Source organism: Apteryx mantelli, chromosome 5 (genome assembly GCF_036417845.1).
Source record: "Apteryx mantelli isolate bAptMan1 chromosome 5, bAptMan1.hap1, whole genome shotgun sequence".
Classification (NCBI taxonomy): Eukaryota; Metazoa; Chordata; class Aves; order Apterygiformes; family Apterygidae; genus Apteryx; species Apteryx mantelli.
The window spans coordinates 51,775,428-51,798,577 of record NC_089982.1 but is presented as its reverse complement, the minus strand read 5'-3'; the positions used below and the strand labels follow the sequence as shown (position 1 = coordinate 51,798,577).

The 23,150-nt window shown below is 36.9% G+C and overlaps 1 protein-coding gene across 1 annotated transcript; it reads right to left on the bottom strand.

Moving 5' to 3' along the window:
* Positions 1-2,601: 2,601 nt before the first annotated feature.
* Positions 2,602-20,652, bottom strand: LOC106484024 (plasma kallikrein-like). The gene is made up of 16 exons (XM_013942098.2): positions 20,626-20,652; positions 20,462-20,507; positions 19,823-19,881; positions 16,864-17,026; positions 16,043-16,149; positions 14,333-14,492; positions 13,694-13,803; positions 11,183-11,342; positions 10,264-10,373; positions 10,017-10,176; positions 9,774-9,889; positions 9,203-9,377; positions 7,029-7,204; positions 6,625-6,720; positions 4,394-4,533; positions 2,602-2,757 (listed from the first exon to the last, which is right to left on the bottom strand). The coding sequence occupies exons 2-16, from the start codon at positions 20,467-20,469 to the stop codon at positions 2,602-2,604; spliced, it is 1,896 nt and encodes a 631-aa protein (XP_013797552.2). The 5' UTR covers positions 20,470-20,507; positions 20,626-20,652.
* Positions 20,653-23,150: the final 2,498 nt, after the last annotated feature.

The following is a 23,150-nucleotide window of genomic DNA, read 5'->3' as shown; positions in this document are numbered from 1 at the left end:
GGCTCCTCCACCACCTGTGTCAAGAAGTTGTCACCAATGCTCTGCAGGAACCTCCGGGACTGCTTGTGCCTAGCTGTGTTGTCTTTCCAGCAGATATCGGGGTGGTTGAAGTTCCCCATGAGAACCAGGGCCTGGGATCGTGAGGCTACTTCCAGCTGTCTGCAGAAGGCCTCATCCACTTCCTCTTCCTGATCAGGTGGCCTGTAGTAAGCACCCACAACCGTGTCACCCACGCTAGCCTGCCCTTTAATCCTTACCCATAAGCTCTCGACTCGCTCTTCATCCACCCCTAGGCACAGCTCAATACATTCCAGTTGCTCTCTCACATAAAGAGCAGCTCCACCACCTCGCTTGCCTGGCCTGTCTTTCCTAAAAAGCACGTAGCCATCCATGACAGCGCTCCAGTCATGCGAGCTATCCCACCATGTCTCTGTAATGGCAATGAGAACATGGCCCTGCGACCGCACGCACATCTCTAGTTCTTCCTGTTTGTTCCCCAAGCTGCGTGCATTAGTGTACAGGCATTTCAGGGAGGTGATCGAGCATGCAGGTTTCCCAGGAGGGGTACAAGAGGATCCTCCATAGCCACATCCCATGCGCACTTCCCTGGCTGCATTCACCTGCTGGAGGCGTCCTGACTTGAGCAGTCTTTTGCCAACTACCCTGGCACTATAACTCTCCCCTTCCCCCCTCTTTCCTAGTTTAAAGCCCTCCTTACCAGGTTGGCCAACCTGTTGGCAAAGACACGTGTGCCCCGCTCAGTGAGGCGGATCGCATCTGTCCCCAGAAGTTGTTGATGTTCAAACAGGGTCCCATGGTCGTAGAAACCAAAGCCCTGTTGCCAACACCAGCGGTGCAGCCAGTCGTTAACTTGGAAAGTCCATCTCCTCCTCCTCTCATCCATCCCCCTCACTGGCAGGATTGAGGAGAAGATGACCTGGGCTCCCAGACCCTTGACCACCATCTCCAGAGCTCTGAAATCCTGCTTGATGGTCTCCAGTTTGCCCTTGGTGTCATTGGTGCCCACATGGAAGAGCAGCAGTGGGTAATAGTCCGAAGTGTGGACAAGCCTTGGCAGTCTTTGCATGACATCTCGCACGCAAGCCCCTGGCAGGCCACAAACCTCTCTCTCTAGACGTGAGGTCAGGTCGGCAGATAGGTGCCTCCGTCCCCTGCAGCAGGGAGTCCCCACAACAATCACCTGCCACTTCTTCCGGGCGTTCCGGCAAGGTACATGGTCTGTTGTCCCGGTTACTTCCCTTGCAGCCATGCCCATCTCCTCCTCATCCTGGAGGGCACTAAACCTGTTCTTCAGCTGCAAGTCTTCGGGAGGGGTAGGAGCCTTTCTCCTCCCACGAGCAGTGACCAGTTTCCAGCCTTCTTCTACAGTGTTATGATGTACCGTTTCACACGGCACAGAGCCCTCCGGCAACTCCACTGCTGCGGGGGGTTGGGACTCTTTTGCTCCATCCTTTGCTATCCGCACATTTTTCAAATCGCATACTACTATGGCCTCATCTCCCAAAATTTTAATAGGCACACGCAGATTGGTTACGTTTAAACTCTGCTTACCATGCATTAGCTGTAGCTCATGATCAATGAAAAATATTCAGACTTCCTCAAAACATGATACCATCAAGGCACTGTCAATTACAAGTCAAGCTGTGTATTTGTAGAACAACCATGGGCACGTCAGGTCAAGAAAGTGCTGCTTCTGGTTTATCATCATGTTAAGCATCTGAATTTTTATTCAGTCATGTAAGTACCATTCTAGACATAGTCAGGCAAACTACTGTGCATGGAGGCAGGATTCTACAGTTAATCCCACTGAAGACGTATCAAGAAAATTTATCTGGGTTCTCTAGCATAAAAGTAAAATAATTTTTTTAGCAATTAATCTAAATTAAAACTAAAGCAAAAATGTAACAATTTGATTGTGCATTGTTTATCTTATTCAGTGACTGGCACTACAGAAATGCCTTTGTTACCCAAACTTTTGAACATTTTCTCCCTGTCAGTAATTACTGAAATACTATCATAGAGAAATTCATGAGCTAATAATTTCCTATCTTATTTACTCCCTTTTATCTCTCAGTGTTAAATGGCTGTCACCAAACAGAGTCTCAGTTACAGCATTAAACTGAAAATAGATGATATTTCGATATTTTGAATTCCTGTCTGAGGCTAATGGTCACCAGATCCTTGCAGTAGCAATGTCAGCCAAGATTTTTCTGAACTTCTAATGCTTTTTCTGAACCCAAAATTCATCTAAGTTCTTTTTACACAAGAGAGGGAGATCCTGCTATCACTGAAATCATCTGTAAACCCTTCACTGACCTTGATGGATAAGGGAATCAAGTCCCATAGAACAGTTCAATCTTTTTTTCTGCCAAATAAGTGACAATAAACATGGTTTCTTTTTATTATTGCTTTTTATTTAGTAATTTTAAAGTTTGTTCATTCTTCCTTTTCTAATCATGTCTTATGTTTATGTTTCAGCCTAACAGGAAACACCATTTACAGAATGTTAATACACTTCATCATTTGCTCCTGTGGTTACTATTCCAAGGCATCACTTTGAGCCTGTAGCTAACTCTTACACTACATAGTTTTTTCTAGAATCCAGTCTGCATATTCAACAACTTTTGTATAGACACCTGGCTGCCTCGGGCGAGCGCACCCTTCGCCCCAGCTGGTAATGCCGACCAGATACCACACTTCCTCGTGCTTGCATGACAGTGGCCCTCCTGAATCTCCCTGCGTCACAGGAGAAAAAGACAGAGGAAGCAAGGGATAGCTCAGGTCAGTATTTCTCTCAAGGAAAGCCTTGATAAAAATCAGCATCACTCAGTGTTTACACCAGCATAACTGCCTAGATTTCAATTACTTTTACCTAAAGCTGATTAACACAGTGGTGAAGCAGGTTTTCTGTTTTTTTGGTAAATTGATTTCTAAGTATTTTCCAGGCATTGAAATACATTTCAACTTCCCATTAACGTTCAAAACTTCACGCATACACACACACACACACACACACATATACGTATATATTTATATAAATATATATTGATTTATAACCCAATGAAAAAGACCATATGTGCAACCAAGAAAAATATGACATTTGCCATCTTTTTTCTTGTGATCCTGTTTTCAGTATGCTAACCTCAGTCCTGTACAGGGGTTGTTATGTTTGAGTGACTCCATCCTCCCCAGGATAAAAGACATCTGTTTTCTTTTCCTATTTCTAATTGATCTTTCTGAACATAGTGTTTTTAAGGATAGTGTAGCTGTCATGAATTGCTGAGATGATAGCAAGTATGTTATTTTTATATAACAGCATTTCCATACTATGGTACACTGTATTAGACAAAGAAAGCTTTATTGGCATAGAAAATAAATTACTTCCCAACTTTGAAAATTTTTATTCTTAATTACTCAAGACCAATCAAAATAACAGTCAGCAATGTAGAACAGAAATGTTAACTGTTTAAATGCTTAAAATGTAAATACTATATTCAGTAGAATATTTAATCTTACTAATCAGACAATATTTTCATCTTGTATAAATTAGCTCAAAATATCTAAATTAATAGAAGTGCATGAGTATAAAAGCAGAGAATTTGAACTCACGATGTTTTGACATTTCGAATTCTAATAATGAACAGACCAGTCTGCTCAAGTTGTCTTTATTCCATTCCCCATGTACTTTAATAGTATTCCTAACACTTTTCCTTCAGGATTGTGAATAATGGATGTTTTAAAATAAGTCTTCATATATTTCATGTTAGGGAATAAAAACATTACATAGGAAATCTGCTATTAGTGGAGAAATGCTTTGGGATACTATATTTCCTCTCTTTGGATTTCTGATATTCCAGAGGAATACTGTTTTCATCCTTAAATTGATGAATGACAGATTTGTACTTTCTTTTTTTATTTACTCTTCATATTTGCTGTGTTCTTTTTTTAAGCAAAAGTGATATAATTTTCATCAAATTAATGAATTTTGCCTCAATACTTAAGTTGAGACATACAGTAGGAAGCTGATGTTGTTTCTTAGTAGGAGACAATGGAGAGTGTGAAAGCGAGAGAAAAGGAGAGAGGGAGAGCGGGAGAGAGAGCGGGAGAGAGAGCGTGCATGCATACGTGCGTTTGTATACACACACTCAAGCATTTTCTTATCTGGAGATACATAGAATCTATCCCTGATGATTTCTATGTCGCATAAGAAAAGTTCTACATGCACTTCAGTTGTCAGTGCTTTTGGCATGCAAAAGCGACACGTTAAATGATAGTTCCGTTTAAAACTGTATTTTTGTTTTAACTATAAACATTTTAATTATGGTTTGCAATTATATATTTGAATATATTATTATATACTTTTTTTCATTACCTTACAAGCATCTCTTCCACCTTCTTCATAGCCGGCACAAATCGCTTTGTCATCTATTTTGCGATCCCGATATCTTGCCTGACATTCCTCTTTTGACATGAGGGGAACAGTAACTTTCTGAAGAATATCTTCCACACGACCTATGTAACATGCAGGTAAGAACAGACAAATGTTCAGTTTTAGCAAAATAAAAGTTAAAATTAAAATCTAGAAATCCTCATGTGGTGATATTATAAAGTTGGAGGCCGCTGCTTTTAGACTGATGTTGGGCTTTTATGACACTGTCTTTCCTGTTCTGTGTTAGCAAACAATGTTGATTGTTAATGTGAATGTTTCAGTAACACCATTTTATCAGTGTATATCTCATGACAGGGCAAGCTTCAAAACTCCCTTGTGATTTGCTATGAATCCTCTTATGACTGTGAATTTCAGCACATCGGCCCTTGGAACCCATACTCCCAATTAAAAGCTTCATATCCTTAACAATTATGTCTCAGTAGTGTATTGCAATAGTATTGGAACCTCCCAGTTGCCAGCTCTGGGCTGCTCAATGCCCTTGTAGTTCACTGGGTGGAGAAATTTGCATGCAGAGTAAATAGCAATATGAGAGTCACCATTTTCTTAGAAATTAAGAAAAGAAATATAGTCCATACAATATCTGCCTAAATATAATAGATTTCACATTGAACTCTAACCCTCGAATAGGAAGGTGGGTAAAGGAGAGGACACAGTGTTTAAGGAGATTATAAAAAAACTACAATATAAAAGCAGACATTGATAATTAGCAGCCACCTGACCCACCTCTGTATAAGATCAGAGGCACTCAAATCAGATGTATTATCAGAAGACAAAAGTCATTTAGAGATGTTTATAAACAACATTCAGAATCATAAAAGCAACATATTTCAATCTGATTTCTGAAATGAATTCATATTAGTAAACTCACACAAACAAGTATACTGGTTATGTGCAGACTGCAAGTCAAAATCCCATATCTCAGCAATTAGTCTGTTGGCTTTTCCGGTTGGGAGCTTGAAAGGGAGTATCTATTCCAGTTATATATCATTTTTGCCAGTATAATGGGATAGAATCTAAGGAAATGAATTTGAGGGCCGTAGGGGTTACATTTAAGGTTACATTCTTACAGATTTCAAATTCTTGAATCAATGAATTTATAAATCTTTGTCAGTAGCCTCTTGTGATTTTTGTGTCAGAGCACGGAATTATTTAGTGATAATTTTGTACACCTTTCCTATATGCTTTCTGTAAGAAGTCTTAATAGAACTGCAAGTTAAGAAAATTATAGTGCCTGCTCAACAGCAATAACTGTAGCCCAAAGCATGATAGAATTTGCTTTAAAAAAGCCTTGGCCTGACTCTAATCAAATGTCTACCAGTGTGGAACACAGAAATGACCAGTGAAGTTAAAGGAGTTATGCAGCTGGAAAACTGGAATGACCAGAATAATTGACCATAGAATCACATAGTAAGATCATGAGCTTAAACCCTATTTTGGAAACAACTTTGTTTTTCTGTATTTTCTGTATTTCTGTATTTTCTGTATTTGATTTGACCCCCAAGTGAATATTTCTTAGCAAAAAAAAAAAAAAAAGTCTTTTCTTCTACATGCATCATGAGCTGAAACTAGAAGATCTCAGTCTATCTTATATTCTTAAACTTCCTTAGTTAAGGCATTATCCCTCTCTCTTTTTCCTCTGCCTGGGCAGATGAGCTGTATTAACTCAGTGGACTAGCTCACAAACTCCCCGAACTGTTCAGCATTTGTAAATGAAGGATCAGACCACACAACTGTACAAAAGAATATTAGTAATGTCTGGAGTAGATCTCCTACAGCTTCACAGATTAGCCTAAGTCTTCTCAATGTAATATATCACCTCTTAACTGGAGGTGTATCTGTGAGCATACAAAGTAACATGAAATTAGGCAACTTGCAGCATTCACCTAGCTGCAGCAAGAAAGCTCAACAAGCCAGTGTAGAGCACCAGTCTGTAGGACTAGCTATATTCATGCCCACCGACTCTGATGACTCATGCAAATTCATACAAGTAAGGCTGTGAGCAAATGCACAGTCTCTGTGTAGCTTGTAACCACAATTCCTGATTTCAAGGACTCAAGAGGTTTGTTTGGGTTTTTTTGTTTGTTTGTTTTGGGGTTTCTAGTAACATTAATTTTGCAAATACAAGCACTCACTGTTTAAATATTAATGTGTACCTCTTTCTTTCCTGTAACCCCATCCAGTCACCCAGCAGTTGGTATAAAGTGTGTTAGCATCTTCTTTTGATGGTAGGCAAATGGGTAGTTGAAGATCTGAAATACAATTTGAAATGTTAGTTTGGTCAGCAGAAAAAATTACAATGTTAAGGTTTCATGGGCACCTTATACAACCCTTGATGTTAGGCTCCATGTTATGTTTTGTACCTTATACTATATATTGCCCCAGTCATGTAAACAAAAGCCACCCATGTTTTCTTCAAAGCCGACTGAATAAGATTCTCCTCAAACCCCATTAATCACATATTAAAGGAGACTAGCCCAGGTTTCATGCACTGTGATAAAGAAACCAGCCCTGTGGCATCCTGTGCATTTTCAGAATTCCTCTGTAATACTCTACATACCAGTAAAATTCATAGGTTTATCAAGTTTCATTAAAGCAATGTCATATCCAGTCTGTGCGAATTTATACTGAGGGTGAGCAATAATCTCTTCCACTTTGAAGAAAGGCGTTTCCTCTTTTATTTCTGATTGTTTTAAAATACCCGCATAAACACGCCAAATGTTGGGATTCTCAAGACTGAGGGAAAAAGACAAACAGTCAGTCTGCGGCACAAAGATTTGCACTGGTTTAGAGTTTGCGTGCAGGTGCCAACTCCTGAGTGTACAGTGAAAGCACTGACGTCATCCTCCCCATTTTTGTTTTCACGTCCTCACTCTAGAGAGATCTGTGTGATCCATTCCCTCCACTTCTCATTTCTCCTGATCCTCTTTCTATTTATGTTTTCATCCCACATCAGTTTTCCCTGTGTGTTCAGACTCTCATTCCTCCTGACAATTTTTCATTCTTCTTTCACTTCTGCCTTCTGGTTTTTATCTTCTCTTTTTTTCCTCTTATTATTTTTATCTTCAAGGGCCTAATGCAAGCCTTGAAGAAGTAAATGAGATTCTTTCCCTTTATTTCAGTACAACTTTTCTATTAACCAAAACAGAATTGGAAATATAAATTCAAGTAGAGTCTATTTAGACACTTATTTAATATGAAAATAACTCTAGCCATCAGAATGAATGCAAACAAGAGATTAGAAAGTGCAATAATATAGATCCATATAAAAAGTTCCAGTTAATCTTTATAAATTCAATTTTACTTTGACTAAGTTTAAGGGATATTTCATTGCAATATTCTGCTATCAAGGCAACCTAAATTTTGATATGTGCAATGAGAAGATATAAAATTTGTTTTAAGTAAGTTTTCCAAAAATTTTGAAAATTTTATATGTGAATAGATAAATATCAGTTAGTCTTAATAATTTCCAACCAACACCGCCTATTTTTATTTTTAAAACATTTGCCCTTTAAAATGCTGGCAACTTCGACAAACGTGATAGCAGAGAGATAATGACATTCTTTATATAAGGTTTTTAGGGGGCTTAGAGAGTATAACCACTTTAATAGGGCTTGTCACTAAAGGCCAAATGTTGGCAACACTATTTAACTCTAAAATCAGATTACTCTGCTTGAATAGATGTGCCTAATTTCAGCCTGTGTTGCTGTGTCAATGTTCTTGTCTTTGAAGCATGTTATCTGTTACTTGTCCTGTCCCATCAGTCCGAATCAATATATAGCCTTAAAATTTTCAATCTGTAAGTGACAGGATAAGGTGTTTTACAGATGCAGACAATATAACAAGGGAAATGGATCATTTGCATGTCAGTTAAATCAGGTCTTCAAAACGGGAGTGGTTTCATTACCCAGGTCTGATGGTAATTTGGTGTCATCAACAATACATACTATATGTTTCAGTGCAAATTAGCAATGCCTTAGGTGCTGGCTGCTCTAAATTTTGTTCTTATAGCTGAAATACACATTAAAAATAATTGATTGATTGATAAAATTAGAAAAAAAAAGTTAAAGGAAAGCCAACACAATTAGGGTCTGGATATTTCATATAATGCAGAGATAAATGAGTCGGTTTAAAGCTCAGGTATCAGAAACAGCCTAATTGGAGCACCACCTAGCTTTATATTGCATCCTGGCCAAATAAGTTAGATTTTGCTGAGCAAAATCTGAGCAATTTTTTTTTTTCCTGAGCAAAATCAAATGCTGCTGAAACTAGATTACTACCGTTACCCAAGTGCCACAGTGAAAACTCTGGAATAGTCATTTGAAGTTTATGAAATGGAACATGCTAGCAACAGATTTTCCTTTATATGATATTATGATATATGATAAGATATTATAGTAAGAAAAAGCATATATCACATGAAGATGTCTAAGTTACTGTAGATATCTAAAGTATCTGCTTAAGAACTTCATCTTCTAGGTACATTAAAATAATTTAGCATCAGTAATACAATACTATGGTACAAAGAGAGAAAGGTTATAGCATGGAGTTCCAATTACAACAAAAATATGAAGTCTGCCTTAAAACTTCCCCTTTTGGTTACTTTAAAATAGTTCATTTCATTCTAGTCCTCATTTTTATCATGTATAGTTATTCTTCTGAAGGATGGATCTCAATTTATCTCACATGCTGGATGGAAATTTTTTTATGAGTGCATTTACATTTAGCACTCACCTCACAACACAATGAGCAGCTGTAAGAATCCATTGGTTGCTGATGATAGAGCCTGCACAGAGATGTCTCTGACGAGATAACTTCACATGCAAACTTACTTGCCATGGCCATTCACCAGGAGAAGAGTCTGTCCCTCCAACAATCCTTATACTTTTTTCAGAATGCTGCATACATACTACAGAAATAATTGAAAAGGGTGGTTAAAGATCATTTTCACTCACCAATGAAAAGACAAAGATGAGACCACTGCTGACCAGTGAATTGGGCCTGATCTTCTACTAAGAAGGTGATACATGATCCATTCTAAGCCCTTTACAATTTCTGATCGTAATGTCTATTATAAGCAGGTTCATGATGCTAGCATTTGTGTTTACAATGTACATACTGTGCAGGATCATAATAGACTACCTTCACTTTTTCAGAACACTATTTAACTTCACAAGGTGTCCCATTATCATTTCAATGCAATTATTTTTCTAAAAAATATAGCTTTCTGAGTCCTGGGGAGGTTTAGGCTTCCTGTACTGAAATCAGTTAAGCAATGCCTCTTTTAACTGAAAATTGTACTTACCAGTACTGGCCTTCTTTTTACATAATCTTAGTGAGTATCCAGAGATCCTTCCTCCTCCATGTACTATTTCCACTGGGGATCCACTTGAGGACATTCTTAGGTGGCACTTACATTTTCTGCCAATAAATTAATGTCAAGGTTCAGTTTGCACTCTTTATGCAGAACACATACACTGTTCCCTCCCTAAGTCTGTAGAATGATTCTTTCAGCAATCTTTAAAATATTTTTTAAAATGTATCTCACCTTTCTTCATTGCATGAATCTTGGAGTGGAAAGTAGGTAAAAAATTGGCAACGTATCATGTCTGTGCAAACTTGCTGACAAGCTTTGTGTCCTTTGGCATAAGTGACATTGAGTTCCTCTCCCAAAAAATTCATATTCACGTAAGTGCGAGAATTGCAGGCTGTAAGAATGAATATTGCAAACATCAGTAAGGCTAAATGACATGATTAATTCAAAATTAATACTTTTAATGTAATTTATTCTTTACCAGGGAAGGATCTTCTACAATTTAGGAGACTAAAGCCTGATACAGCTTTTTCTCTTGATATAAGTGCATCTGGTATACCACTTCTTGATGTCTTCAGAAGGCAAAGATTTCTAAAATGAAAAATTTTAAATATAACTAATTCTCTTCTCACATTCTAAAATTGATATTTTAGGTGCTGGTAAGAGAAGGTTCTTTCTTAAATGTGCTTTTTCTCCCACCTCCGTATCTCCAAAAAATATTTCATATAAAAATGCATTAAAGAAATGCTAACTCAGCACCTAAGTTCATAGAAAAAGAGGGCTTTTGCAGTTTTGTGAAATGGCATATGACTGTACTACTAAAGATTGTACAGTATTTATACATACATAGAAAAGGTGACTTTAGATGATATATGCCATCTCAGTTTTGCTGCTCACTGAAATCTCTTTGAAACTTTATTCTTCTTTTCACATCTGTTTTGTGTGGAATGTAGGCTTTTAACTCTTCTCACTACTAAATATGAAAAAAGGAAGTTCAATCTTTAAAAGGAAACACTTTACACCTGTTAACTTTATGCAAAATCCTTTCAAGTAAATAACTTCATAACGCAGGAAACCAGATGCCTATTTTAACAATTTCATGAAGTATGGCTTTAAGTCATTACAGCGATCTGGAGGCTTATTCTCTCTTAATGCATATAACTTTTCAGATTAACACCAGATATGCAGCTACATTACAAGATGCCTGGTCACACTGCATAACAGATGAAATGCCCACAGAAAATTATGAACATATAAATAAAACATGTAAAAAGCGATGCTTTACTGGAAATAACCTTTTAACAAGAATTTCCATAAATATAATACAATGTGGTTAAAATGGACTGTAGTATTTTTTTCAAATATCTACTTAGAAAATTAAAGTTAGTCATTATATTCACCTTTGAGATTCTATTTGCCATTCCCTGGTAAAGAATGTAAAGAACAAGCAGTTTGGAAAATAAGTACAAGTAGTTTGGCAGACGGAGATATCAGGAGTGAAAAAAGTTGTAATATTAATTCCTGAAAATTCTTTATGTTCAAAAATGTCCATGTGACAATCTGTATAAAACAAGAAAAGAATATCAAAATTCCAAAGATTTTATAGTGTTATCAAAATATTAAGACTTACAATTTATTTATTTGTATCCTGGTTCACTGTTTCCTTCCTTTGTGACTGATATGCTGGAAAGATATCATAATATTTTAACTAGAAAACTATTTCTTATGAACATTTTAAAAAGCATGTCACCCTGTGTAGAGGATTATTGAGCAGGGATGAGGTTCAAGTAGAGAAGCAGGGAAATGACATGTCAGAATATGGATTTACTAATCTAATGAGGAGAACTTTAAACCAGGATCACCAGAAATCAGTGGTACAAATCCAGAGTTAGGCATAAGTTATCTTAACTCAGAAAGTCTAAAATCATTGAGGTGACAGGTCTATCTAGGAGGATCACAGAGACTAGAAAGAAAATAGTGGGCTGATCTGCTCAGCAGTTTGCTTATCTAAATACTAATTAAAAAGTAGGCAGAATAGCAGGAGAATCTTGAAGTCTGCCCAATGATGTGATCAAAATAACATAACAAAGACTTGGTAGGATAATTCACAGAAACAGACTATAGATACAGAAGTTACAGGAAGCACCAGCAGGTTCAAAAAAAGAAGGAGGAGTTGCCTTCTCCAAGGATATACTTAAACTCCTAGTTAAAATCCTGATACAATAATAAAAAGGGAAAAGAATGCATCAATGACATGGAGGGCATTATTAAAACTACCAAACCAGAACGAAGAGATCAGGTAAATGAAGCTTTTTAAAAAAAAACAAAACGATCCAAAGCACAGGACTTTCTTAAGGAAATAATATTCAAAGCACAAATGTGGATCTGGAAGTTTACAGAAACTAACCCATGATCTAAATGGTCGTGTTCAGTGATCCTTTATCCAATATTCGATGATGTCAAGGAAGAAACTTTGCAAAAGGCAGAAAGTAGGACAAATTACTATAAATGAATAATAGCGTGAGCACATAAGGACAAAATCAGAAAGATGCAAAGGCACAAAATGAAAGGCCAAATAGCAAGAAACAAACTGCCAAAAGAAAAACATTCAGTAACATTCAATTAGGATTAGGAAAGGAGCTGGTCTGCTCAGGCGAGAAGGAAAGCTAATGACAAAAGACATAAGAAAGACTAAAGAACATATTGCCTTTTTTTCCCTCTCTCCTTCAAGAAGACTAATTACTGTCATATCGACACTGTCACAAGCTATAAATGTCTTTGATAGTCTCTAGCATTTTTTGATTTTTCTTTCAAGTTAAAATCATATTGTTTGTGCATGTGCTTCAGTCCCCTGATTCTTCTTCAAGTCTGTGAGTAGGACCCTCAAAGTGCTAGAATTTTTCTAAGCATGAATGTGTATCTTTCTAGTCTATCTTACAAGGCAGCATTTTGGAAAAAAATATTCCCTCCAGTCCTTCTTCTACATATATATAGTGAGGGAATAGCTGAATCGTTTTCTTCTCTTTACACCCCACCCCAAAACTTTTCCTTCCTTTCTTATTCTTCACACTTCATTTTTCCATTGGTGCCCCATTGCTAGGAGCTGAACTAAACTAATTTTTTCAAAGTTTACAGAGATTATTCCTATAGTGGGACTATGAGAGTCTAAAGAAAACATGTCAATAGAGGAAGAAAGATGGAGGGACCTAGAAAATACAAAACGTGATTTAAAATAAGAAGAAAAAACTATCTACAAATTCAAATAAGGCTACATAGAGGCAAAAGAACAATATCACTGTTAAGAGGAGAAAATACCAGACAATAAGACAAGAAGGAGGTAGATTAAAAACAAAAAAGTGAAGCAGGATGTTTTAGTTGAGAATAAGAAGGTATAATACAAACTGATTCCACAATCTTGAGAGTTTTGGCTGAGTAATGATTGCAGGAACAAGCACAGACTCTGCTTCCATCACAAATCACAGATGCATCCCACAGAATGCAGCCCTTCATATTAGCTAATTGTATCAGAAAGCTACAAGTCTTCATTAAAAATTTCCAAGTGCATACATGGTATACAAACAAAATTAGAAAGCTTTATACTCCTCCTGATCTTTGACTTGGATGTATCTCTGATACAAAGATAAAATGCATTTTGCTTAAACTAATCTTATGAAAGAATTCTTTAGATCTTCAAAGCAAAGGACTCTTTTTGTAACACAGAAAAATTAAATGGAAAAATTAAATGATCAGAACCTCTTTAGTGCCTGAGTACTAGCTATATTTCCAAGAATTAAGAATAAGTTTATATTACAATTCTTTTATATAATGAAACATTTATGTATGTCAGAGATAGAGTCCCTTTTTATCCATAACCCTTAAATCTAAACTGAATCAGAGATTTTAATAGTTACCTATTTCAGAAAGCTGGCATGGCTTTAAAGAGAATCCAGATACCACATCATCAAGCACCCTTATGTTGGTTGGAGTTCCTAAAGTGGTATGTTTCAAGAAGCAATTTTTACTGAATGACAAAGAATAAAGAAAACGGTAAGACAACAGGCCTACAATATCCTCATGGCACCTTAACTCCAATCTCCAACCTCCAGAACAACCTTCAAATGAGGAACAGGTCTATCTGAACAATGTTTAACTTGCAAAATCAAGCAGGCTAACAGCTCAAAAACAGTACAACTAAAATTGAAAGTATTTCTCTGACTGCACTGAAGATGCTATTTTCAGAGCAATAAGCAGAGCAAGATTGAATAGAGCAATAAAGCTGCTCACCTACCAATATCATTTGCATTTTAATGTCTCCAATGGATTAAAAAATTTTTCAGTGCTACGATAGTTGAGTTTACCTTTCTCACAATGGATAAATGAAAGCTAATTTACTACAGACTTTTTTCTGTCTGTCAGTATGAATCAACATTTCAAGGATGATAAGTCAAGGAAAAACTCCCTTGAACAAATTCTCTCACCTTAGACTGCTCTGAGATTTATTCTACTAAACCACACCACTGTCCAGGGAGAGGGATCAAACCTGTATTTACCGAAGGCTCGCATTGTGAAATGTTTCTGAAGCATATGTAAAAAATTGACAATGGTTGTCATTGGTGCATCTTTTTTGACACTGTTGATAGGTGTCAGCCATAGTAACATCATAATTTTTCCCTTCCATATCCAGTCCTTTGTGGACATCTGGACTGCAAGCTGTAGAAAACAAAAGAGAGAAAGCCTTCTGAAAACTCTTTTTTTTTTTTTTTTTGGAACTGCCTAAAAGATAAGTGTTCATACAACGCAACCATTGTAAACCAGTGTCTACTGCCCATACTCTTTTAAGTTACGTTATACTTCTCATATGGTTCTGTTAACAAAATCAGAAGTATGGGCAGGATGCAGTACCACATGGTAGAGGAAAAACTTACAGACTTTGATGCTGTCTCTACCTACATGAGAGAGGAGCTCTAATACCTATGGCTGAGACCATGATGAGATTAATCAGAAAGTAATTCATTAATACTAAAACATATACTTTCCCATTTCTAAATTCAAACAGCAGTTTTAAAGGCAAATTCTGTCCTCATAAGCAGTACTCATTTCCACAAAGGGAGAATTTTGACTGTGGAGCTTGAAATAACTTTTCCCAAAGAAGGATGCATGTTTACCTTGTGGTCACTAGGTTCTCTTCACAGAATGCATAAGTCAGCCAATCATAGGGGTTTTTCTTCAAATATGAATACACAGGGATAGCTTTTGATTTTAGTGGTATTAGTCTGATTCTAGAGTAACCCCAGTGACATCAATTGCACTAAATAGCATAAAAAATAACACCCCACTGAAACCTATTTTGCTGGGCCAAAGCTACTCAGAAGGATAAATACGATAGGATGTTGGCAGGAAAGCACTTTTAAAAGTCCTGAAAGCTCTGAAAGGCAAGTGCCTGTAAGAACCAAGCACAACTGATTTGTCAATAAGCTGCAATGTAGAGCTCACATAGAGCAAGATTCATTTTCCTTGGCATATTCAGGTGCTGTTCCAATGAAACTGAAGAATTGTGTTGACATCCATAAGACTATACTTGACTTCAAAAGCAGCAACTGAATATTCCTTATTCAGGGACAATATTTTTCTACAGCATCATGGTATGCTTAAAGCTGATCTCCATGTAATGACAATATGATGATGGTACAGGTTTAAACAACACAATAGACTTAAAATGTGCCCACTGATAACTCCCAGGCACGGCATGCTGACACTAAGACTGTGCATATAACATGCATATACTCAAAGATGGAACTGCTAATAAATTATTACATTGAAGGCAGCAGCATCACTTAATGACTGTCATTGCTTCTGCTTTTTTGGGCATTTGCTCTATAAAGTTATAAAGCAGGCAGTCATACATATCTTATGAGCAGCTTGCTGGAGTGGAACAGAGGGAGTAAATTAATCTTTACAACTAGAACTATGAGTTGAAGCACGGGCTCCCGTCTGCCTGAGGCAAATGGAACAGTGTGACTGCAGTAGCATAATTTACCTGCTACCTTGTTTGGGGAGCCTAGGTGATGAATAGTCGGGGCTGAAGGATGAAGCATGTGGAAGAATTGTAAGCTGTGTTTGAAAGAGATCTGGCAAGGGACATCCCAATCACTGCTTGGCTGCTCCTGATTCTATTTCTGTTTTCGAAATGATAGTTTTCTAACACAGATGCTATGTGATACAAAGCATAAAATTCATATATGTGAATGACCATATCTTACCACTAATTTTGATGTTACACTGTTTTAAGGAATGTCCAGAGATAGCACCTTCCATATCCACTTTTGGCAATGTTTCAGTATCGCTGTCTTTTAAGTAGCAGGAAAACCTGTATTTTAAAATGCAGCAATTCACAGCTTTTGCAGTATAACACAGTCCTTTCTAATTCTTTCTCATGTGAAATGTAGGCCATCTCTTGTTCCTTCAGCATTAAAATTTAGGCAACAACTGCAGTTTAGAGAAAGATAGGATAGAGCTGCATCTGCTCTGTTGGCACCAGCATGCTTGGTGGCAGACCAGAATGCATGGTTATGTGGGAGCTCCAAGAGCTCTTAGAGAGAGAAACACACCCAGGTTCAAATGGTTTGTAAAAGGGTTCTGAAGGTAGGGATGTACTGGGCATACAGACAGATCACAGCATAAACCTCTCAGGCTAGTTTCATTCTTAATTGTAAGAAAAATAAAGAGAAAGGATGGTGGGGAGGGAACAGATTACACAGGAGGAGACAGTGAACTGCTGGAGACATAAAATTACTCCCATTGTCTCTCCGCAACACATGGCACAGAGGAAGGAGTGCACAGTTGGTCTTATTTCCTGGAAAGGATTGGTATGTGAGTGTGAAAGATTGAGTATTACCAGATTTAATCTTCCAAAGTTCAGGAAATCCTCTTTTAAATTATCAGTTTTAAAGATATATGACACCATGTTTTCCATGGCAACCCTGTAGCCTTCCTTGCATGCTTATGTTCTGACAAAGTGGTACCGAGTTCCTAAAAATATCACACAAGACCAGCAAAAGCTGCACAAATGTGAATATGTTACCTTTTTGTAGGATCATTAGTCCATGTTGCTGGCAAATAGGTGAAGAACAGACACATGGGATGGTAAGTACACACTACCTGACAGTAATTGACATTGGGCGTAAAAACCATAGAGAGGTCTCCTCCTTGGAAGTATGTATTTTCATAGATCTGAGTCACGCATTCTGGTATGGAATAACAAAATGCATAAATTATTGCAGGTGGTAGCACACACAGTTCACCAGAAGAGGGTTAAGACACTGCTCCTCTGTCATTGACCTTGCTTTTAAAACAGTCCTTTGGCAGGAAGAGAGGCTGAGGGGAATGAGTAGCACAGTTACTCTGAGGGTATCATCTTTGCTTTCCAGCCTGCAAGAAATAAATTCTCTGGGCTCGCTCTCCCGCCATCCAAGCCTTGTGCTCAACTCTGGAGTAGCACAGCTTGAGCTGAGGCAGCAGCCGAACCCAAAGCCCTGGCGGCGGGACAGGCCATGAGGAGGGTGTGCAAGGCACAGCAGACCTGGGAAGAGGACGGGGAGCTACTCGTGGCAGTGGCGGGTTTCAGGAGTGGCAGTGGCATCTTCAGAGAGAGCAGAGGACGGAAGATCATTAAGAGGAAAACCAGGAGACGGAAGAAAGTACAAAGGCTGAAAGAGCTGGAAACTTGTATGTGAAGATAATCCTAATGTTTAGGGTCATTCTAAAGCCAAATTCATAGAAGGTGCCAATTTGTATAGCTTCAATTGCTCCCAGCATTTTATAAACCTGCTACTTCCTTATGACCTGCCTCGAACCCGGTCCAACTTGCTTCACAACAAAGAAAATGCTGACTGTTGAGAGAGGTATTTCAGGAATAGTGCAAAATCAAAATAAGCTTGGCTATAATCTCAGATTTGTAGAAATTCATCATCAATCCTGTACTGAATGCTCTGTAATAAAAGGCACTCACATTGTACGGTTGTTTTGAATGAAATTAAAATATCTAAGTGGCAACATGTTCCTATCTTTTGAAATTTTAGAATATGCAAGACCTCCATGTTAAGACATACATAAGGGCTGCTTCACAGAGAAGCCCACTCTCTGCTTCTTATATTTTGCCCTCTGAAGTGGTAGCAAACATGTATCTAAAGCCTGTATCTATAAAATAGCTTTTTCTTAGCTCAAGAATGAAGAGAAAGTATTTTTACCGAATGAGAGGAAATCCAAGTAAAAAGATTTTATCTGGCTGCTTAGTCTGTGGTTTTAGAGCTCTCATACTGTATCAAAAGCTATTTAAAATAAAATATAAATACTGTTTTTACAGTTTTAAAAATGCTACAAGTGGATTTTATTTGATAAGGTACTAAATAATGTGAAATAAACTATATTTAGGGAATTCAGTGTTTCCTGTACATGAGTAAAATGTATAATTTACAAACAAAAGGAAAAAACAAGGAACTATTAGGCATATTTGCAAGGTTTACTAGTATTTTTAAAAAGGTAATCTCTTATTTTTACAAAAAGCTTTACTTAACAAATATGAGGAATTTTCTGGTGTATATTTCCTTTCCCAACTTTGTCATTAACAGGAAAGTGGTTTTTATAACTTAGAACATTCTATATGAATTATGAAGTAAAAATAAAAGAATGCTGCAATTGTCTCCTGTATCAGACATTTTGGATATTATCTACTTTCTTGTAGTGTAAATTAATATACATACATCAATTTATGCTATTTAATATGTTTAACTTCTAATACCATGTAAAATTATGCCATTTCTGAATACTTCAATTTTATACAAGTGTTATGTTTCTTGAGCCTTAGAAATGTTCCAAAATTTTAGTTTTACTGAGATTTCAATCCAAGTAAAACATTTCTTAAATAACACTACATTGTCAAACAGATTTTGCTAAAAAACTGCATTACCTAATTGTCCTCTGAGAAAATAGTTAATTAATTACTGAACATAGGTCTTAGCTCTAATTTATCAGCACAGGGAACTTCAGGGAAATGCAATGACATTTTGTAGTTTGACTTTTGCTAGCCAAAGTGAATCATTAACACAAAGTGGCATTGAAAAATGTACACAATTACTAATTTTCCAGTGTTTCAAAGGAATTCTACAAAATCATTTATACTAAAACAATTGTTTCTTGAGTTACTCATGCTTACTGCAATAATCTTTTGAGTCTGATAGCATGTGGGTATTACACAGATACTGTTTAAATCACAGTAATTTCACATAAAGGAAAAAAAAAAAAGAATTCTGGAGCTCAATTTCTGTCCTCCTCTGAGGCTGCTGGGCTGAGTGGCTCCTACACCCTGACCATCTGCCCTGCCTCCCACCATGAGTAACAGGCAGAGCCTCCGGGAAGAGACAGCCCATTGACCCCATGTGCCATACTGAAACTCCGGCAGCCAAAACAAATTACAGCAAACTTTAGAGGGCTATAATTTGTGCTGAGGGAAATTGGTGTACAGCAAAGCCAGCTCAGAAACATGAGGCCCCCCACCACCTCCTGGACTCTATCAGCTGCTAAGGGCTCTGCTCCTAAGCTGCTGCTAAAATTGTTAACCTTGCTGTTGGGTGTGTGACTTTAAACCTCACATTGGTTTCACGATAAAGAGCTGGATGCAGCCTCAGTCCAACAGAAAAAAAACTGCATGCAGCAGGGTCCCACGCATGCTGGGTGAGGTGAAAGCACGGGGGGTTGGCAGGACAACGTCAATAAAGCCCCATTAGATACTTCCATTTCTGGTAATAGGGCTATGTGCGAGTTACTCAATTCAGTGCAAGCCAGTAGAATATCCAGCCAACTCTCTCAGGACCAGACTGTAGACACTAACATGCGTCTTCCCACCCAAATCACTTTGCTCTGTAGTTCTACTCACTCTGCATATAAATATTGAGGCTGTTCTGAATATTATCCTCTTTAATCTCCCCTTCTAAAAGGGTTATGTTACTCCATGTGCGTATTTTAGGGATTATATATTCACTTACCATTGTAAACTGAAGCAAATAAGAAAATGAAATAAAAAGTCTGATAAATCCAAACCATCCTAAAAAACACAAAAATATTCCTTAGGATATGTTTAATAAATGGTGCATAATTAATTTTATAAAGTACCACAATGCTTTTCACTAAGCGACCTACATGTGTACAGTCTACCATTAATTCAAAATGGTATGGAGAGTAACAAATTACTGCTGTGACATGCAATTATGGCATATATACAGTAATATGCAATATCAGCAAAAGTTTTGTCCTTTATTTAGGGTTGCAAAGATATAATAAGGCTTATAAGCACTTGGATAATCTCTGCTTTGTTTTGCAGCAGAATATTTATTCTTGGTTAAACTGGGAACAACATTTTGTCAAGATGTTGTTTTAACTATGACTCTGTCCTGGTGGTTAAACAGATAGTATTATCAACATAGCAGACATTTGATTCACACTCACCACTTCTGGTACATATTATATAAATCTTATATTATTTCCTTTTTTTACATGCTACCACTTAAACTGTGAGAGAATCAAATAAAATAATCACACAACAGAATCCCTAAATAGATCAACATACACTACCTTGTTGCTATGAAAGCCTGTACTGACTGTCAATTGCAATAATGATTACATACCTGAACATACAGTAGGTCTGGATGAATGGGTAAGGTTTGTGCACTACTGAAGGAAAAAAAAAAAAAATCTACAATTTGTGTTAAATATTATTGAGTCTGCAATGCTAGCTTGTCTTTAATATTTACTTTGAAAGTGTTCTCACTCTGTCAATATTGTTACTGACCTTGGGCCACATTTTCAGAGTGTAAATCACCAGCACTGCACAGAAATCAATATACATGACTTCCACCAGCTAAGCATCAGTCTCTTGACGACTTTTTTTTTAAATAAACATCTAATCCCTGGTTCAGATCAGTCAGATTCTCTGCTATTAGCACACAAACCTACAAAAAAGGGAATAAGAGTCATACTTACATCAGCATAAATCTCAAGAGTGAATCCTTAACTAGCTGGGGGCATTGGTGTGAAATTAAGAAGATTCAGACCCAAGTAAGTGACATCATTATGAAACTAATGTAACTGAGCAGCAATTCATCATCTGTGTTTTCTTACCATTACACCATATTCTTGAGGTGTTCCCATGACAAGGGAGACAGGTATATTCTTTAGCTATGTATTCTGTGTTCTGTTGTTTTTAACACCAGGTCAAGCTCTTATTCTCTCTCTTCAATACTCTTCAGAAATTATCCTATCTACATCTTCCACTAGTTTTACTTTGGCCCTTTCTTCTACATTTGTTTTCCATTTTGTTGTTAAATGCAATGAATGGTGTCTTCAGTTTGCAGGAAGCCAGAAAAAAACTGTTGCATATCTGAAACACAAATGCAACAAGAAGTCAAATTTAATTTATAGTTCATCTAAATCACTTGTTTTGATTTCTAGAATTCTTTTTAACTTTTGTAACAAAAGCAAAATAAATTTCAAATTAAAAAAATCTTTCAAATCTAAAAAACAAAGTGTTTCACATCAAAGTGAAGTTGTCAAAGAAACAACTTTCCTCCCTTTTTCTGAAACAGGCTGAATAGGCTGGCAAGACAGAAATTCATGTACAAATCTGAATATATATGTTCTGCTCAAAAAATAGTTATACCAAAACATTTTGCCCAGCTGCGATCCTTTTGAGCATCCTGATGATTGAAATGACTTCTATGCCTTATGCGCCAGCAAGGTCTTCACATCTTCCTTACAATGGAAAAACTGTCTCATAGAAAGTCTTCATATCCTCTTGTGTGTCAATTTGCTTTGCTTGTGTCGTGCTTGTAGGAAAGGACTGAAACATTTCCAGTATGTCATCTTTCTTTTTTGCTCGCTCTTTTGTTGCATGTATGCAATGACAAGGAGAGTGACCTGGAAGACTCTGCTGCAAAATACATTGACAGTTTATTCTTGTAACATGAAGTGTTTTGAGAATAAGATGCCTGTACTGCTTTGACCTTCTTCAGCTCAGAAGAGATCTTCCGATGCCTGTGGGGTCTAGAGGTATCATGGCATTATAAACTCTGGGAAAGGGTATCATACTATCGCTAGAGAACACTGCCAAAGACTTTCTATGTGACCTCAGATACGTCACATATTCTTGTTTTTCATCTCAAATGATGATAATCCTTTATGCTTCCAGAAAAATTATCACCGTTACTTTAAATTAATAAAATTGTCATATTCTTGAGTGCAATCAAACTCTACAAACTACTACCTGAACATTTATAAACAAAAGCAAGCTGGACTCTTTATAGCTTTTGTGTTGCTCAGCCTGCTCAAGTAATCAAAACGATTATTTCTCTTTCATTTTTGTGTGCATTTCAGTTAGTGGCACACAAAGGTATTAAGACTTCTCTGCAAGGATTTTTAATTTCTTTGCTTCTTATTTCTCCTCTGAGCTTTCCTGCTCCTACGGTGCAACGTTATTCCAGTTCATTATCGTCTGCTTAAAAAATAAAAAATTGTGGAAAAATATGGTATATAGTTTGAATAGGTAGAAAAAAACAGAGATGGTTCATTATAAATTTCACCAAGTTCATGTGTCTTACGATACAGAAAAAGCAATCATCAGAAGTTTGTGTAAGATTTAATTTCTGAAATCCACTATGTATTTTTGAAATTTGTCTCAGGAAAAATAATCTTTTGGTGATGGCTGTTTGTTTTGTGGGAAAACCAGTGGAAAAAAGAAAAAAGACTTTCTTAAAACAGCAATTGTCTTAAAACAGAATTTATATACCACACCCCTCCCCAAAACATGCATCATTTTAACTTGATTTATATAGGCATCGATTGGATTTGATGGTGAAACTAAAAACTAAGGTAGCAATGATATTCAAAGAGAATCATAATGAGCACATTCACTTTGGAAAATAAATGCATTTTCTTTCGTTGGACCTATTGCTATTCACATGACAAATTCACCCTTATTTACATTAGTGCACTGTCAAATCAACAGAGCTGTACTTCCATTCAAGAGAAGAGAAGTGTTATTAACTATACATTCCTGAATGAATTAAACAAAAAATGCTTACTACAGGACAAATTATTAAATACACTGAGACATTCTCAGCTCGTATCAATTTACAGAGCTTCACTGAAATCCAAAGAGGGAATCTGATTTATAGTAGGAGGGAGCTAGAAATTAAAATTGTACATAGTTCCAAAACCACATCAAAAACTCTTTAGCCTTGTAAAGACTCCATGTAAGACTAGAGGCTGCCTATTTCCCTTATCATATTCACTTACCCACCAATAATATTCTAGAAACTA

What these genes read in the sequence shown, in the direction of transcription:
- LOC106484024 (XM_013942098.2), bottom strand. An exon ending in TGGCAAATAGAATCTCAAAG is followed by an intron (nt 10,374 to 11,182) that starts GTGAATATAATG and finishes TTTTCATTTTAG; the next exon opens with AAATCTTTGCCTTCTGAAGA. An exon ending in TTGTAGAAGATCCTTCCCTG is followed by an intron (nt 10,177 to 10,263) that starts GTAAAGAATAAA and finishes TCATTCTTACAG; the next exon opens with CCTGCAATTCTCGCACTTAC.